General features: G+C 42.7%; 1 protein-coding gene across 1 annotated transcript; it reads left to right on the top strand.

Annotated features, from left to right (window-relative positions):
• Positions 1-988: 988 nt before the first annotated feature.
• On the top strand, positions 989-17780 carry fbxo33 (F-box protein 33). The gene is made up of 6 exons (XM_074691544.1): positions 989-1794; positions 5357-5467; positions 7202-7362; positions 7458-7666; positions 7867-8164; positions 9180-17780. Exons 1-6 carry the CDS (start codon positions 1352-1354, stop codon positions 9443-9445), a joined length of 1488 nt encoding a protein of 495 aa, XP_074547645.1. The 5' UTR covers positions 989-1351; the 3' UTR covers positions 9446-17780.
• The last annotated feature ends 1596 nt before the right edge of the window (positions 17781-19376 follow it).

The following is a 19376-nucleotide window of genomic DNA, read 5'->3' as shown; positions in this document are numbered from 1 at the left end:
TCATAGCTGGAAACACCATAAAAGTCTAGAAGCAGATAAAAACACATATTTATGTTCCAAAAATTTATGTGGATGCTGCAGGTTTGCCAAAATCAGTTGTCACTACCAGTCCTTTAGGTAGCTGTAAAGCTGAATATTTATGGGCTGCTTTTTTCAGCCAATCTATGTTAGGAAGCATTCGCACAGTTTTATCATTCTAAACAAATGTGACCCAGTGGATAAAATAAAAAGATTTGGTCCTCTTAAACCTGAGGCAGTGAGAGCTTCAACAGGTATGGGCAGATGAGCCAAATGTGAAGTAACAAATAGAAGATGTGTTAAAGATGAATGTTTAAAGACTATACATGATTGTGTAATAAGTCTACAACAATATGTTACAGTTAAATTACATCATAGGCTTTGTACTTATCTAGGGTGGGGAAAATGCTCTGTTTCCCCTCCCTGTTTTAGATGCAAGTTTACAAGCAGTAATTTCAAACACTCATTCTGGTTATGTGGTGACTTGCATGGGAAAAGCATCTTTTGACATCTTCCTTTCTCACAATATGTGTATGGTTATAGAAAAATAAAATTGAGTTTTGAAGAGGGACTCTATTCTGTAATGAGGAGTGTGGTCAGGACATGATGCTAAAACTGCACATAGAATTTATGCTTAAGACAGAGGTCTGTAGCCCATCCTTCTTTCTTTCTTTCTTTCTTTCTTTCTTTCTTTCTTTCTTTCTTTCTTTCTTTCTTTCTTTCCATCTCTTACTTTTCTTTTCATACTATTGTGTTCACTATCCACACCGTTCATACAGTGCTGTTGTATGTGTGCTAAAGCCCTGCCCCTGTAATCTTTTGGAGAGGGGTGTGAGCTGAAGGGGGGAGTTGTGTCTTGCATGGGTGGGAGAAAAAATCCAAAATAAAGATCACGTGTTGGCTTGGCTGTATACAGCTGAGAGACACCGCCCTCTATCGGAGCACAGCAGCATGGCAAAAATAACAGCACCGAAGGGCTAAACCATTCCCTTTAAACCGAGGCGTTGCAATTGCAGACCATGGATAAATATCAGGGGAAATCAACAGAAAGCCTCATTTCGATTAAATAGTTACACTAATAAATGAAGAAAAGAGGAAATAACGACAGGTCACCGGCGACTGATGTTTTTGAATGATAGTGCGCAATGTTTGGTTCCCCGGGCAGTGGATATTAGTGGTTCGATCCAATAGTATTGAAGGGAAAGCTGAAAACGGTTTGTTTTTAACGAGGAGACGGGACGTTGCCGATACGGACCGCCGCAGCACCAATCTGTTGTCACGGTTGTAACATTCGTTTTGTATCCGGTTGGCTTCTTAGCTTTCTTAGCTCGCCATGGCTCTCTGTGGGGGTGTAGGAGCCATGGCTTTACCCAGCGAGCTTATCGTTCACATATTCTCCTTTCTGTCCGACCGAGACAAGCTCCGGGCCTCGGCCGTTTGTTCTCGGTGGAGGGAGTGTCTTTTTTACCCCGCGTTGTGGACCGAGCTCAAACTGCGGATAGGTGGCGGTTGTAACGGCGGCGGCTCCAGCTCCGAGGACGCCTCAAGGCTGGAGTTCCTCATGCGGAAGTTCGGTTTCTTCGTGCGAGAGCTGCAGCTAGAACTTGCACCGGTCGAAGGCTACCTTAGTCCCTTAAACAGCGACTCGTCGTCTACCAGGATGGACCAGCCCCCCGGACCCGATAACGACCCGCAGCTGTCCGAGCGATGGAGAGACGCCATGGCCAACTACTTGGACCAGGTGCTGTGTGTGTTCACCAGCATCCGCAACAACAGGTATCATAACATTCATTGCTCCAGAAGCACTATTTATACATATTCATTGTTAAATACAAGAATACTCCCATTAAATTTGTCCTCTGGTGTAAATTCACAGGATTTGTTGCGTCGCAGTAAGCTCGTAGCTGGCTAATGTTAGCTTGGTTAGCTATAAACAAACCCTGACATTAGCAGTTACGTAATCAGGTCATGTCTTTGCAGTAGTTGGTGACATCAGCCAACGCTATCCATGCAGAGTTTCATTGTTTATTTTTTTACACTCAGAGTCATAAATGTGTTTGCTGGCCAAATGTATAGCATGTGTGCATTTTTGTACTAATGCCAGTCTGCGTTTCCTTTGTTGCTAGTTCTGTTTTCTGGTCTGATACAATGCAGCATTGGTGCAGGCTGGAGAAGGCTTTGTTGGCTCTGACGTGCTGATATCAGCACTGACAGACACATGTACTGTGTTTGTGTAAACGTATAACTCTGCTACGCATTTGCTCGCGGGAGGATGTAATGTCATCTGTCTTTTATACACTGAAACCAAACCTTTACTTCATATCTACAGTAAGAATTTCCTGCTCTGTGACACTTTACTTCAAATGTTAGATTCCTGGTAAAGCTCAGCAGAAGTTCACCGTTATACCTTCTCCTACATTCTCTACTGTTCCAGCTGTGCGTTGTACTATGGCAAAAGCAGCCATCCAAAGCTGTGCTGGTCTTGTCTTGGTTCTGCTGAGGGGGCTAAAACCTTTTCTATTGTGTAGCTACCTCTAGGTATAGAGTTTCCAATATTCTCAATACACCTGGTGAACCTAAAGTGTGTCCCACATCTGTGTCACTCGATTTTAGTTACATTATGACAGAAACAAGGGACATGTGGACGTCCAGAAGTTAATGTGTCCTGGATTCACTTTGTGTCTGAACATGGTACAGTAAGCGGTTAAATCCAAAGGTTTTTGTACTTCTGTAGGTAGTTGTCACAGCCATATCACAGTTGCTTGGATTGGCAAAACAATAGAAACCATAGCTACCTCATGTATTCTCCTGCAACCAAAACTATGTTTTCATCCAGAAAACAGTGATCATGTCAATGAACCTGTATGATACTCAAAAAAAATGGGAATTGATTACTCATTGTTTCTCTATTAGGAGGTTTGCTCTGTAAGAAGTGGCACATGAGACCGCTGATGGTTTCACTGCATTGGTATTTAGCGAGGCTTACCTCTCAGCTGATTTACAGGAAGTAGGCTACAAGACATGAAGTGTTCCCTGTACCTAGGAGGTGGACCATTTTTCTGTGGCTGCCTGCTTTCTTGACTTCCTGCAACTATGTAGATTCTATAGACATCATTATCACAGTATTTATGGAGCACTGTAGGGCTGCAGCTATCAAGTATTTTAATATTCGAGTATTCTACTTAAAATCCCATCGATTAAGCGAGTAATCGGATAAAATACATTTTTGTTTAGTTAAAGAGCAGTTATTTTTCAAATGAAAATTTTTCTCTTTAAGAAATAGAATTTTCTGATACAGCATGTCAATAAGAACACTTGCTTTGGTAGCTCCAAAATCTGTAAACACACTTTGACACATTTTTTGTGCCTTGTACATCTCATCAAATGTTGTGGACCCAAATGGCACCCGTTTCGTAGAATGACCCATTAGTCTCCAAACTCCAGAAAAGAAGCTAGATTTGTTGCTAGTTGCTATTTTGTATAAGAAGTAGGTTGAGGGATCTGAAAACTCTCTTAATATGGCCTCAGCTCTATTTGAAATACCACTCTTTGATCTTTTTAAAAATTAAACGATTCATCAAGGCGGAGAAAATTACTCGAGTAATTTTAGTAATCGAGTACCTCAAATCATTCGAGGAATCGTTGCAGCTCTAGGGCACTGTTCAAAAGAATGTAATATTGAATACAGCTGGATGTCCTCAGATCTGATATATAAATTAGGGACCAGAAATATACTTATGTATAATTACAAATATGAAAAACTATATTGCTCTTAGACTTACACAGCAAATTGTGCTGTTAGTTCGCCACAAATGTATTATGGCTGACGACACCAAGAAAAAGTGATTTCAGGGAATTTATCATTGGTTGTATCAGTCTCATCAAAACTAAGATGCATTCCCCCTCAGCCTATCCTACAGTGTTGTTCAGCAGCCACTTGCTGCATTGCAGTGCAAAATCCCCCTGGAGCAAAATAAGCCTATGCCCCATAGACCACAACTATAAAAACATTGACAGCACAACTCTCAGCTGACAAAGTTTGTGTTTGAGAGCAGCAGCTTGGCCAGTTCAGCAGCTGTGGAGCTATGCTGTTAAACATGTGCATAATGTAGTCTGGTATCTTCTTGCTGTGCTATAATAAACAGTCTTCACTGAAAAAGATCAGTGCCTGAAAGGCAGTGTATGTTCTTAGAAAGCCTGTTTTTATGTTTCAGCATCAGTGGTGCCTCCCAAGATGTTTAAACTAGTCATGCAGTGGGTATTCATGCATACCCATACCACCAGGGAGGCTGGCTTTTGAAGTTTGTACTGATAAAAAAAAATGGTTATCTCAGCTTCTAGAGTTGTCCATGATTCCCAAAAGAGTGTCACATTTTATTTTCAAGATCACAGGAAAGTTTTCCACTTATTTCATCTTTAATAAGCTGTGTTATAGTCATGTTTTGTTTCCTTTATGGATTCAGAAACAAACTGTCTTCACAGACAGTCATTTTAACGCACAATTTGGAGTCAATGCAGTGATCTCCACTTAAGAGTCGTGTGTGTATTTAGTACAGTGCAACCTCAGGGCCCCAAGACCACATCCAGTCAGTATGATCAGCTGAGACTTTAACCCTTTTTTTTTTTTTTTTACAGACATTTCACCAGATTCTCTGAGCCTTTCATATTTTGGGGCACAGTGTGACCTCTGTGCTCACTTGTTCACTCTATAAATCTCCAACCTGGGGAAATGAGTCCACCTGTGATACCTGCTAGGTGTCAGATTTAATCCACACACACACAGGGAGATATAATGGCTGGGTGAAGATAATATGAAGGCAGATTCTTCTTAGGTAACCACAGGTGACAACCAAACAATACAGCTAGTTAGCAAAAGGTGGCTTCACTTTTTCCCAGGCAGGAAATTGTTGAACTCAACACTTTGGCTCACTAGTGTTTGTATACTTCCAGTAAATATATATTGTGACAACTTTAGATATAATTTATAAATGTGGACAAAGCAAACATATGAAATAAAACTTTTTTGTGGCAGTTGAATTATGTATAGTTCTGGAAACAATCAGTTCAGTTAGGAAAGTCAGTCATGAATTAAATTGAAATGAGGTTTTATTCATTTTTGTGATGTGTATGATTAATTCTAAGTTCACATATTCTCCTTTCTATCAGACAAAGCCTAAGTTAATCTAGGCAAATGTTTTGATGTAAATCTGACATCTGCAAAGCAAAACACATCTTTTAGTTGAGAGCTACCTGTCCATGCGCTCTAGTCCAGTATTGAATGTCTTTGATTCTTTTCTACATTTCTAACATTCCCCTCTCTCCCTCTCTTTCTCCTTAGAAACCTGCAGAAGCTCAGTCTCTACGGGGACACCTGTGTTCTCCAACAGGAGGGGTTGTTAGACAGCTCTAACCTGCACCAAATTCACCAAGGGGACAAAAAGATTAACGAGTAAGTTTGATCACATCAGTTTTAACACATCTTCTACCAGTTCACAAAACTGTTAAACTCGGTAAGAGTTCTGCTTCATAAATAACTCAAGATCTGCAACATGAAACCAGGAATGAACTATGCTAAGTATGAATGGTCACAAAGCAGTTCTCAAAGCGGTGTACTCAAAATGTATAATGAAATAACTCACTGTGTAACCGGCCGTCTGTCTGCTAACTACGTTGCCCTAATGCAATATAGACATGCATAGACATGGAGGCCTTTGGCTTTGCTTAGCTTAATGCTATGTCTGCTAACCTCACTCCAAAATATACAAAATGAAACAAAGGGTTTTTTAGAATTTAAAGTGAAGTTATCTTATTCTATGGCAATTTCTTTTTGATAATGGAAGTATTCTCAAAGAATTAATCTCTTTACCTTGTGAAAAAGATCAGGAACCAGACCCATGTGATTTACTCGTCTGAGCTTTAATGAGTCAGGTGAATTTAATTTCAAGGTTGACCCACTTATTTTTGAAGTTATTCCATTCCTTCACAAGTTTATCAGCTATGCTGCCTGCGGCTAACAACCCAACAACCAGCGCCTGTATACAGCTTTCCAAGGTTATGGGATAAAAGGATTTAGAAATATTCTCTCTCAAACGTAAGAGGTAGTTCATAAAAGTTAAAACCGAATAACTGAAATCAAGCCCAGCTCTGAGCAGTGTCTGATTTGAGGTGCAACAGAGTAACCCAAACCAGGTAATGGCTTTCTAAAAAAGTGAAGCAGATATTTGTCTTTGTGTTACACATCAACAGTGCAGAGCCCTTCAACGAGAGACACAGAGGCTTAACTCAGTACCTTGATACAAAAAAAGAAGTAGTTTCCATTTAGTATTAACCAGACCAGAGAAAAAAAAAGAGTGACATATCAATAAAGGCAACAGGAAGTACTGTGCAAGTAAAAAGAAAAGTAAATTCCAGCAAAAGGTTGAATATCAGGTTGCTTAAGACATGGTCATGATGAGCAAGCTTAACAAAACAAAGATCCGTTGCATCCAGTTATCAATTTTTCCATCCAGTGATGGAATAATAATTACGATCAGCTACAACAGCCCACAGACTCGTTCATTTCCAAATGGAAAAATCTTCAACATGCCGTTAATTTAAGAAGGCAGGAGAAGGTTTCAGGATGGAGCTGTTTTTTCTTGAAGAATAGAGAAATGTTCCAAAAGCAGAACTGGAAAGACCAGTAACTTGCTTCAGGAAATGCTCACATTGCTGTTGTATTTGCTTGAGGAGGAGTTACTGAGTGATTAATGAAAGTCCTCAGGAACTTCTTCACTGTTCTGTTTCGTTGAGGTACAACATAGGATCAAGAGAAGATCTGAAAAAGCCCAAAGTTATAAACTCAAATCATTCAGTAGCACAGAGGTAGCAGGGCTTCACATCACTGCAATCAGTGGGAGTGTTTTGGGGGATTTGGGGACAGCTAGGTGAAAGGCATGATGGGAAAATGTTTCATCAGTGAATCTTCCTAAGACTGCCTAATGAAAGTTTGAATGTAATAAGAGTAAATAGATAGAGTTTGTTATGTGGACTTAGACTTGGATTTGATCAGCAGATTTAGCAGACATCAACAGTTGCGTGTCTTAAATCTAATGTTAAGAAAACTCTAACCGTGCTAGTCAAGTTAAGTGTAGTGACTTGCAGCTAATCATTCTCTCCTCCACCTTTTCCCCTGTGCTCTCTGCAGAATCCAGCAGTTGTTCATGGAGATGTTATCCAACAGCAGGCAGCTGCGATGGTTGTCATGCAGCTTCATGCTTGGTCTGGTAACTCCTTGCTCCTTAGCCTGTCTCTCAAATCCGTCAGCTGAGACTCTGAAGCACCTCAGTTTATTGGACCACCAGCTGGGTATGTGTTAAACTTGTACCTTTTTCTGATTGATCGGATCATATCTGTTTTCACATTTATGAAGGTTTAATAATTATCATCTGAATTTTCCAAAGGTCCCCTCATCTCACCAGCAGAGCTGGATCGTCTGTCTAATCTTCATTCTCTGGCTCTGGATTTCTCTGATTTGACATCTGAGCTTTGTAGTCTATTGGCATCCCCTCGCCGAACACCGATACATCGCCTCTCCCTGCTGCTTAATGGCGCCGCCCTGGAGTTCAAACCATTAGAGGGGACAGCCACAGAGGATGACTGGAAGGCACTGGTAATGTAACAGCTGTCACTGTTTCCCAGTCCCACAGACAGGAAAGATAGACATGTCCAGTCTCTTGGTCCCTTTCACCACAGTATGTGGAGGATTGAGATGTTAGTTAAAGTTACATGTAACTGTTTTCTGATCTCAGCACTGCTGCCTCCTGCCTCAATTCTCCACACAGGTTTGTGAAGTGTTTTTTTCCTCCCCAGGTCCGGGTGAGTGGCAACCTGCGAGTGTACCTGATGGCCCTGGAAGTCGACAGCTCAGAGCTCCTGAGGGTCCTAAAGCCCAGCCTTCCACTGGAGCGCCTCCACCTTGACAGTTACAGCACACTGGTGTCAGACGCTACACTGGAGCTCATCTCTCAGCAGTACAACAAAACGCTGACTCACTTCATACTCCTGAGGGATGACCCCGACTTCCCCGACCTCAGTGTCAATCGGAACGAAGACCCATTGGTCCTCTTGGTGTGGAGATGTACTCAGCTGGCTGTGCTGGTGATACATGGTGAGTTGGGCTGAATGTTGCTCAAAGTGTTTTATGTTTGATGCTATCTGAACTCTCCATGAGGGAATACAGAATACTCCGATAACTAGAATAAGCAAGCCAAGCCAGATTCTGGACAGTTGCTGTTAAAGTAAGCTTTTTTTTTTGTTTATATGGGGAAGTGTAACTAACTGAAACTATAAAGGTAAAATGTCATTATGTTCTTAAAGGATAAGTTCGGTTTATACAGCTTTTACATTTTATATAGAATGAAGTAGAACAAAATACTCACCCAGAAGGCTTTCCTGATCCAAGCAGTGCTTCGGGAGATATTTAGATCCAAAATCGTGCAGCGGACGTCCGTATAATGGGATCCATAATATTCCATCATGGTCCGCTCCGGGTTAGTCCTCTGTTGCAGTCTGTGTCACTCCAGACAGCGCTGTGTGGCTGTAATGACCTCTGAACTCACGAAGACTTTTTTTACAATTGCCACTCCACGCATGCGCAGTGCGGCTCATTGTTTCAGGGGAAGACGGCAGGCTACATGACGACGCGCGGAGATGTACAGATGTACAGAGATATGACAAAAAGAATGTTTGTGTTAAAAGACAATGTAGCTCTGCGCTGCACTGAGTGAAAACACTGCTGTGTTGGTAAATATAGAAAGGAGAGATGGCTACAGGGCTTTGCTGCTTGCTGCAGGGTGAATAGGGAAATCTCGTGTTTGAGCTTCTTTTTTTGTGCACTTGATTACTCTATAAACAAGGTAGTGAGTTTAGAGAGAAGGGATTGTTGTTGTTGTTTTTAAGGTGGAGTTGTATGAGGTGCCTGTGAATGATGAGTGCTTAACATGCACAGTCCGTCTGAGGAAACAAACCAAAAATCCAATAAAAAGGATCAACTGTGTACAGCTCCCCACAGGGTCAAGAAGAATACATGATTTAAACCAGAAATAAAAACACATTCCAGTGTTAGCATACAGCATCTTTCAGTGTTTGCTTGAGCTCTTCCTAAAAGTGTGTAAATATTTCAGGTTACACCGTGTGGTCCCATAACCTGGTGGCCATCTCACGCCTGCGTGGTTCCAGTCTCCGTGTCTTGACCGTCTCTGAGGAGAGTATCGACTTCGATCCAGACCAGTCGGTGTGCATGGAAGGTGACCCGGTCCACAACCTAGTGAAGGAGGTGTCTCTCGGGCTGGGACGCGTCTGGCACCCTTGCCTGGATTCCAGCCTGGTTTTATCCGAACCCACCCAGCACTTCCACCGCGAGCTGCAGGCCTTCAGCATGGGCATGTAGGCAGGGATGGCAAATCCAATGCACCACTGTTTAAAGTGTGTCAAGACCAGGCCAGACCAAACATGTCCAGGTCAGCTCAGCAACAAGACCAAAAGCAGACCTTAGTGAGAAACCTGAACTGGATCTTCCAGCTATCTTTGAATTACATCTGTGTGAACTGAACGTGTTGTTTTTATTTTTATTTAATTTTCTGTGTTTTTCTCACAGGGTTTTAGCACACCACCATGTCCAACCACTCTCCAAATGATTCCCCTTTCTTTGCTTTGCCTCTTGATTATCTAGCCAGCCATATTTAACCTTTCTTTTTATGTTTGAATATTCAATTATAGCTTGATATGCTCGTTAAACTAGGGAAATTTATACACTTCCAAGTTGTATCAATCAGTGATAACTGACCCCAGAAAAGACTTGGGTCATGACCATTTTAGATCAGTCTGCTTCAGTAGGCTACTCCCCTCTCTGACATGGCCCTGTCTGGTCTGGTCTTGATCTCGTACTCAGAGCTCGATGTCTCTGCTTCACCTTAACAACCTCCAGAGCCTCTCTATGATTTGTTTCTTCTTTTTCTTTTCATTTGAAGGTTTCCTAATCTCTTCCTGCTCTGTGTATGATCTTGTTTTTTTCCTGTGTGGTGGTTCCCTTGCCTGTATAGGCTTTGTGTGTATTTAAAAACAAATATATTATTATCCTGCTCACACAGCTAGAACAGGGCAGGTAGGCGGGTAGAGTGATGGGCCTGTGGGTTGGGGACAAGTGTTCTGACACAAGCTTCTAGCTTTAGTTGTGAAAGCATTATTTTTTCTTTCCTTTTTTTTTTTACTTTGCTCCATGTTGTCCTTTTTGCTTCCACTCTGGCAACAGTTCTCCTTTGTAAACTAACTGATCAAACCTTTTCTGGTTGACAAAACTTCAGCTTCTTCTACAGTTGCTTTGAAGGAGCACCCTGTGAATTTGTCTGCTAGTTTGAGAGGCAGCAGGGTCTGAATCTTCTCAGTGATGTGGCTGATGGGGCATGTGTTACTTACAACAACGGCCATGTCAGAGCTTTGTCTCAGATTTATGATCATTGTAAAGTGAGTGGCATGTCAAAGCCAAATGGTTTTATTTATGAGGACCTTTCTGACAGTGTTATGGAGAATTTTGTTACATGCTTGCAGCCAACACTCTTCACACAGAGCTCACTCTGCAGGAAACCTCACTAGTTGATGAAAGAGGGAGCCTTTTCTTCCAACTGACATTCAGAGCCTCACTGAGTCAGCCCGTCACAGTGCTTGTTACATTTTCAATTGTAGTTAGCAGGTTGTAAATCTGCATGTTTCTTTTTTTCTATCGTCAGGATGAAAATAGCTGTCTTTGATTTCGTCTTGAGATCAGCACTTTTGAAAGAGCATCAGTGTGCAAAGAGTCTCATAGCTGAACAAAGCTAAGTCATCAAGTCGTAGAAAAGAACAGGGGCGAGTGCATTATTCAACGAAGGGCTCTGACTTCAGAAAATCTGTGTTATTTTCAAAACAACTGGCTCTGATTCCATAATGCTTCATGTACATCTGAGTTTGAAGTAACCTCTGTGAATATTTCCATATTCACACAGTGGCCATGCTAAAACAAACCCAGGTGTGGGCAAGGCCTCTGCCAGCAGTTTTGAAGGCATGAACCGGTTTTCCTCAGTTTTGGGGATGAAACATGTCATGACTCAGAACAGGGAAACGAAGAGGATGACCTGAATGTAACTTCAATCTCTCTCAGTCAGTCAGTCAGCCGTCAGTTTTTCCTTTTGTATTGAAGGCTTACTGTATAGCTATATTTGCCACAGAAATCTGGCAGACGCATATCTTGCCATGAGAGTCACAGCTGCTGATAAATGTGTTCTGACATTGTGGGGCCCACTGCCAGCAAGGACTGGTTATATTTTTAAAAGGTGGCACCTACTGCACAACAAGGTTTTCGATCACGTGGCGTATTTCTGCGGCGAATACTTTCTCTGTCAGTCTCAGGTAGGCTTCGAACATCACTATGACCAGGACCGTGGTGGTGGTGATGATTTTGAGTAGGTTGTGTGAAACAATCAGTTAGTGTGAGTCGTATTGTTGTTGTTTTTTTCCTCTTGAGTCACAGTTGCCTTTGAAACAGCCCTTGTTTTGAGGATATAGTTCTTGTTGTTGTTGTTGTTGTGAATGATGTTTGTCTTGCCATCTGATAAATCCTCACTCCGCCTTGGTTTTGGGGGGGGGTCAACAAACCTTATCATACATTTGTTTTTAAAGATTAAGGTTGATAATGACTTGGGTGTAAAGAGTGGCAAACCCAATCTGCTTGTTGCACATGTTTCAAATCTCCTGGAGATGTTGGGAGCACTGGAATGGAGGAAAATCAATGCTGGTAGAGGAGCTGAACCTGCTGGGCCTGAGAAGTGTCTGAACTGAATGTAGTCCACCACCTGAGCTGAAATGTTTGGCCCGGTGGATTCTGTCTGGCTTAGAAACTGGCCTGCTCCTCCTGATGAAGGCTTCACTTTGTTGGATCCTAGTTCCATTTTAGTCCGATACACGGGACACCTTTACCTACATTCCTGAAGGAATGTCTTTGACTTCATGTTATGAGTCTGTCTGGAGGTACACGCATGTCATGCTCAGAAGCCAAACCAGCATTGCCCACTAAATATATTTTTCTCTAACCTTATTGTGGGTATAACCTTCGGATTTGTGCCGCAGCTGATTTTCTGAGCTCAGCTGAGATTCAACGGGAAGAATCAAAGTTTGATTCAGCTGTAGAGCATCTGTCCTTCATATTTAGATCTCTTGGGAAAGTAGTTCTCTAAAATGGCTTTGGTTCTGTTGCTGTGCGTGACAGCGGCACTCAGCAGGTCAGAGTAGAAGCTTTGCAGACTGTGAAGGTCCGTATCAGGTTTTAGTTTACAAAGCGAACCAGCAGTGGGCTGAAATGGACCCAGAGTGAGTTGGTCTTGGTTGTGTGTGCCTATGGTTATCAGAAGTTTGCTCCTCTTAATGGTTCAGCCTGGATAATCTAGTCCTTGGTCCATATCTCAGGATAAATGCACTTTGGCACCAAGTGTTTCCTTCTAAGGCTGTCTGTGGCTGTAAGTGGAACTGTGCACTCAGAGGGGACGGCAATACCAACTGAACACATTCAGACCAAAATGTGTCGGCTTTTATCTTACCTTTCTCCTCCTCCCCTTTACATCTCCTGTTTTTTTTTAAGAGCTCAGCTTTTGCTTCTGTGTGGGAGAATAAGATGTTACCATGAGTTAGCAGCATCTGTTACAGAGAGAAAATTCACAGCGATTCATGAGAGAATGTAATTTCAAAGCTTCCCAAACGGATTTTTACACAGATTTTAACGCGCTGATTTTACAAACTCCTCTCACTCTTTATTTGTGCTTCCTCTGCCACTTCCTGTTTCCTCTTCACCCCTTGTCATGGGCTCTACTGCTCAACCACGTGAAAAGAGAGTCTTTAATTTCTCTCCAAGTTTAGCTTGAGTGAAACAATATCCGCATTTAATTATAGTATTCCCTTTTTCCTTCCTATTGAGATCTTCCTGTGTTTGTGTGTGTGTGTGGTTATGAAAAACTCTTGTTTTTATCATATGTGAGAAATAGAATTGTGTTTTCTTTCCATGAAGAGGAAAACAGACAATATTCCAGAGTTCTGTCTTCACTAAAACTCGTCAGAATCTGAGAAAAGACAGTCGAGGAAGCAGAAGTTTCTGCCAGTGAAACCATGCTGGGAAATGCAAACTGTGTAAATGGACATGGTCACTGTAGGCATAGCATGTTATCAGTGGAACAACAACCTGATCCCTTTGTGTCAGCACCAATAGCTACATTTTGAGCCATCTCGTGCCTGAAAGCTTCTGAGGTCTCACTGCTTGTCAAGCCTCTGCTCTCCCGAGGTGTTAGCTTTGTGTTGTCCGTAGCTGTTGCTGTGTTTGTTAGTTTACTCTTTAGGAAGGCAGCATCAGAAGTCACAGATGCTTCCGCACATTTTTAGCACACACACACTTTTTAATTTCTCTTTGAGCGTGCCTGTACTTTCTGTGCAAGTTTCACATTAGCTGTCATAAATATATATCCAGTAAAAACGAACAAGATAGTCTGAATGTGTGTGCAAACAAGATCTCAGCAGTTTTATCCATCATATATTTTCTGAATGCTTGTGTGCGCGTGTGTGTGTGTGTGTGTTGGAAGGGGTGGGGCGGGGGGTTTGCTCATGTTCAGCAGTGTAGTCTTATTATTCTACTGCAGCAGGAAACAGGAACTGAAACCGTTCGTTCTCAGGGTACAATCGGAGGGAAAGTTACAATAGCTCAGGCCTCAAGCTCACTCGTACGAGTGTCAGGAGTCACTGGATCTGCTCTCCTCCCTCGATGTGTTTATAAGCTGCCAAAGACCACAGTGGAACAAACTGAACCCAGACACAAGTCTATCTGAAGTGCCCATGGACACACACACTGGCAGGAGGCTGGTCCAGTGTTCTCTCCTACTCCACACCTCCTTACTTTCTCTCCTCTAAACTCTCTGCTCGTTGTTTCTTCCATTCTCTGAGGACTCTGTTTTGTGTTCTAACTCTTCCTTTGTTATACTACAGACCACTCTGTGCTGGACCAACTCGATGAGCAGGGACCTGTGTGAGGCCGGAGTTCAGCAAGTGGTTGAAATTTAAGATTTCAACAAGCTGTATGGACCACTTGTAAAATGTGTCTGAACCCTCACAGTAAATGGAGAGAAAAGGCTTTTTAGTCCAGTGCCGAGTGCGTCTGCAGTGTGACAGAGGCTTCAGCAGGGAGTGAGTTGGACAGGGGCAAATTCCTCCTCCTTTCTCTTCCTCTCATCACCTGTTTCACTGTGAGGAGTGAATGAATGTACAACTAAAAGATGAGGAGGAGGACGAGGAGTTCAAACTCAGAACACAAAGTCAGGGACGAAACACTCCCACAGATGCTTCCAGGAGCTGCACGTTGTCGCTCCACAGTGAGGTCAGTGTGCCTGATCTGACACGTTGTATTTCAAGCCTGCGGCCGAGGTCAGACATGACAGGAAGTGTTTTGTCCCGGGCTTTTGAGCTCAAGAGAGATCGGCTGCTAGAGAACAGGACATTCCACACGGGGGGTCGCTCAGGCTGTCTGAGGTGAACAGTTTACTACAAATGTCTGCATGGAAACTAGACTCAATAAGAATATATACTCTTTTTTTTTTTTTTTTTTTACTTTGGTGAGTCAGTCTGTTGTTGAAGGGAACAGGAATGCAGCTAGTGCTGACAAGTCGCACCAAATTACCAGCTGGTCTGCAGAACGGAGGTGTGATACCATTTTAGAAGTGTGAGTTCAAATGTGTCACTGCATCAGAGGTCGACTGTTTCAAACGACCGTCACAACTTTTGCTTTCAGTAGATTTTTTTTTAACATTCAAAGGTCATTCTGAGGGGGTTTGTACCCACTTACACTAGAGGCCACATGTTAACCAGTGCTGGATGTGAGGTCAAACTACTCTTGATTCACTCTTTCTGTCAGTCTCACAGGTTGGAGATCATCTCAGTGCAATGACAGGAAGTCAGTCTGTAGTTCTCATACACAAACTCCCAGTACATATGGGAACAGGGGCATCTGAAGTCTGGACTGGGCTTGTATGTAAGCTATCTGAGACAGATGTTGGTGTGATGAAGCTGTGCTGTGTGTGCACAGGGACAAGTTCAGTCATCACGATGAAAGCCTGAGAGCTCCACAGGGAGGATGTGGTGTCAGGTTAACACCACCTGGAGTAACTTTACCATGATGTGATGCGGCCAGCTCAGTCCGCTCTTTGACCTGTCACATGTTACGTTTATGTATTTGTGCACTTTTTACACACACATGGAGAAATCCTGGAGGACAACAGGACCGAGCCCCTGTGGCCTGATGGACTGAACTCCCAGAGCTGGCCTCTAACGCCATCTTTCTGAGACAGTTGGCTTTGGCAGATTATTGGACTGTTGTGGTTGCAGAACTGTAGAGGCAGGCGAACCAAGGATGGAGCGCCACACCTCTTCACTTATTGCCAATACTAAAACCATAGACGTGACATGAGTGATAAACATGTGTTATTTTAGTACCAAAGCAGCAGACTGTGACAGATCTGCATTAGTCTGAACCCAGGCTCAGAGCCATAGGCAGAGAGACTTTCATATCCACCCTGACATCTGCTCAGACTCGATGCCGTCTAAGAGTTCGTACTGTCACCTCTCAGGATGTTAGCAACGGAAGCTAAACGCTGCAGCACAGACAAAGTGAGACGGATCTGGGCCTGTACGCTTCCTTAACCAGTTTTAGGGGAGTCACATGTTTCTGAAGGGACTACCATGAAGAGACAGGGTTTCCTCATCACAATGTGACATTTTAAACACTTCCTGTTTGTTTTATTTTGTATCTTAATGCTAAGACCATAGACTACTACCAGAACATGCAAGACTCTGAATAGGCACACACAGGGCTGGACTCGTGCATCATCATGAAGAGTTTGATTCAACATCCTGGTTTATATCACGTCTGTTACTGGGGGAAATACACTGGAGGTGCAGTACACTGGTATGAAAATCAATCCTGTGTAACAGATGTAGAGGATGTGCATAAGGCTCGGTATAATCTCAGTGAAGGGGATGTTCACACAGAGCAGGGCCTTTGGTGTTGATCCCACCAAGAGCTTTACAGAAGGTTTGGATTCTCCAGTTTTTAATTTCGGCTCAGCTGACACTAAAGCTAGTTTTGCAGCCAGTTCAGGGTCCTGACCCCACCATGACGGGGACACAGGGGTTACTGTTGTGAGCTTGCTGTGTTATATTTCAGCAGGAGAAACAGCAAAATGGCGCTGATGGCATGACCTGGCCAAACTGTCAGTAGCTTTCGAGGGTGGGTGTGGCGCCTTGCTATACCAAGGAACTGATAGATATTCATGCTCAGTGTCAGCCAACTATCTTCCTTTAGGTCTCATAGACTGTGGCTCTGATGTTTCTGGCTGTGAGACAAAGTCTTTCTTGTCAAGTCTGGAGAGCCAAACCTCCTAATTAGCCAGGCAGGCAGGCCTGCTGCCCAGTCCAGCCTCACAACTATGCAAGAAGAATGCATATAATCCACCCTTTTCTTTTTTTTTCTGTTTTTATAGTTTCTTTTTCTCGCTGCCACGCAGTAGAAATGAAGTCGTAAACTAATAAGAACTTGCAATGACAATACTTGGCCTTATGATGATTTCTGAAATCTGTATCATTTTGTTTGAAGATCTTTTGATTCTGGTAAGCCAGCCAAGCAACAGCAGCGGTGACGGCAGGCTCACTCTTGGTCTCTGTGAGACTGGCTAGACGGCCCCTAGTTTTATCGTGGTACGAATGTTGTGCATTTGTTTAAAATCAGGACAGTTTGCAATAACAGCAGTCTTACTCGTGGCCACAAAGGGGCACAAGCAGTGCTGACAGCGCCCGGCTGCGTCTTTAGAAAACCATAGAGGAAGAGATATAAAATATATAAATAGATATATAAACACACACAGTGCAGACTTGTATAGGTATCAACAATGCATTTCCGTGGTATACTCTTATGCAACACATGTCCGGGTTCAATTTATGAACATGAAGTATATTATAAAATCACAGACTTTGTAAATCAGAAGCTATGTTGTTGTGTGTTTTCTGCGAAAATGGTTTTACCATCCTTAATGTTGAATATTCTGAGCGTTATGTTCCCGTGTGACTGTGTTTGTTAAAATGAGCACATAGCAGTGGGTTTTACCTTCTTCCTGTAAGCAAGGGAGCAGATGTGACCAAAAACACAGCTGGAGAGATTTCACCCAATGAGGAGGCGTTTTAAATTCAGCACAGGTAACGGGTATCTTAAAAACATTGTTTTACAAATGAATCTCTGACTGAACATTACTTAAACAGCTCTGTAGCGCTTCAAACACATCCATAGTACTGTTTTACACTTGAATCATAAACAAAATGACTGATGGGCCCTTACCAGTAAAGAGAAGCTTCCACCCTTAACACATCCTCCAGAAAGACGCTGTGGTTAATAACTGACAGAGATCTTATCTCACCCTTTCCTGAAACTCTTCCAGCTGCTTTTTTGGTTCAGTCTGCAGGGAAAGAGTCCTCTCCAGCTGAGAGGACAGGTTTTATCTGAGGACAGTGTTGATCCAGGGTTCTGTTAATGAGAAAAGGGAGGAGACATGACAAACCTCCATGTACAACCTCCTTATTGACTGATGGCATACACTTTAGGGGTCAACCTGCTGAATGCTGATTTGAATTAATGTTGAATGAATGCCTCTCTTCTTTTAGTCAGTGAATAAAAGCATTAAAAAGTCTGTTTCTTTGTTTTGTCTCTTCTGTCTCACCTGTATTCAACTTCAGCACCTGAGATACACACTGATAACGCCAGACGATTAAAGAGGTATGGTTCAAGTATTTTTCCCTTCTTCTTCAATCGAGTGACAGGAGGGCTAAAGTGACCCAGACTTCCTGTAAATAAGAAGCTGAAACCTCTTGTGAGAAATGAAGCCCATGTGGACGTGTTAAGAACTGCAGTTCCTAGAGATTCTGCTGGAGGCGGGCAGCAGAGACACCAGGAACCACATACACAACAGGCTAAAAAAAAAACAATTTTACAACAAAAATCAACAATCACAAGGGTTTAGAGTCACAGGTTTTTAAATGTAGTTACCCAGCCTACACCTGTGACGAATGACCTGGCTGATTAACCGTGTACTGCAGATAGAAAGCCTGTGGGACAGCATGCAGCTGGGTGCCCACATGTCCTGCTGGAGAAGGAGCTGCAGGTTACGTAAGAGAATCTGCCTCCTCAACATCGTGACCAAACATTTTCTGTGTGGGGAAAAAGTTTTAATGCCTTGAAGGTGTTAGTGCTTGTGACTCATTTAACCTGATAACAACAAATTCGACAAAGATTTATGAGAATCACAGCAGCTGACAACCCCTGTGTAATGAGCAGAGACAACAGCTGCTTATTATTGCTTACAGTAGGGAAAATAAGTATTGAACGTGTCAACTTTTTTCTCATCAAGTTTATTTCCAAAGATGCAATTCAAATGAAATTTCTACCAGACATTGGTATTAACTCAAATAATCCACACATGAAAAGAAATCATGACGTTCAGGTCCATAAATAATGATTATGTGGAATTAAGTACGATAACACAGGAAAAAAGTATTGAACACGCTAACTGAGACTCATCTAATGTGTGCTTTGGATCGTTGTCCTGCTGGAAGGTCCAGCCACGTCTCATCTTCATCATCCTGGTGGATGGCAGCAGATTCATATCTAGAATTTCCCCATACATGGCTCCATTCATTGCTCCGTTAATTATATGAAGTTTGCCGATACCATGAGATGAGAAACAACCCCATGCCATGATGCTTCCACCTCCAAACTTCACTGTTTGTGTAGTGTTTTTTGGGTGATGTGCAGTGCCATTTCTCCTCCAAACATGGTCTGTAGTATGACAGCCCAAAAGTTCAATCACAGACAACATTCTCCCAGTATTGTACAGGCTTGTCAAGATGCTGTTTAGCAAACTCTAAACCAGCTTCAACATGCCTTTTCTTGAGGAATGGAGTCTTGTGTGAGTGTCCATAGAGGCCATGGCAGTAGAGTACATTGCCTATTGTTTTCTCTGTAACAATCGTACCTGCTGCCTCCAAGTCTTTCTGGAGCACTTTCAGGGTGGTCCTTGGCTCGTTGAGTACTCTTCTGACTATCTTTCTGACTCCCTGGTCAGAAATCTTACAAGGAGCTCCTGTGCGTGGCCTGTTGATGGTAAGGTGGTGCTTCTTCCACTTGTGAATAATGGCCCCAACAGTGCTGACTGGAATATTCAGGGTGCTTTGATAAAAGTCTGTAACCAGTTCCATTCTGATGCTGAGCAACA

Source organism: Halichoeres trimaculatus, unplaced genomic scaffold, assembly GCF_033239565.1.
Source record: "Halichoeres trimaculatus isolate MK-OKI-2021-1 unplaced genomic scaffold, fHalTri1.1 fHalTri1_scaffold_17, whole genome shotgun sequence".
Lineage (NCBI taxonomy): Eukaryota > Metazoa > Chordata > Actinopteri > Labriformes > Labridae > Halichoeres > Halichoeres trimaculatus.
The sequence above is the reverse complement of the archived record's forward strand: the minus strand, read 5'-3'. Positions and strand labels throughout refer to the sequence as shown.

Excerpts from the sequence above, each read along its gene's own strand:
- fbxo33 (XM_074691544.1), top strand. The coding sequence starts at position 1,352 with ATGGCTCTCTGTGGGGGTGTAGGAGCCATGGCTTTACCCAGCGAGCTT. Across the intron at positions 5,468-7,201 it reads GGGGACAAAAAGATTAACGA|AATCCAGCAGTTGTTCATGG; the intron begins GTAAGTTTGATC and ends TGCTCTCTGCAG. Across the intron at positions 7,363-7,457 it reads TTTATTGGACCACCAGCTGG|GTCCCCTCATCTCACCAGCA; the intron begins GTATGTGTTAAA and ends AATTTTCCAAAG.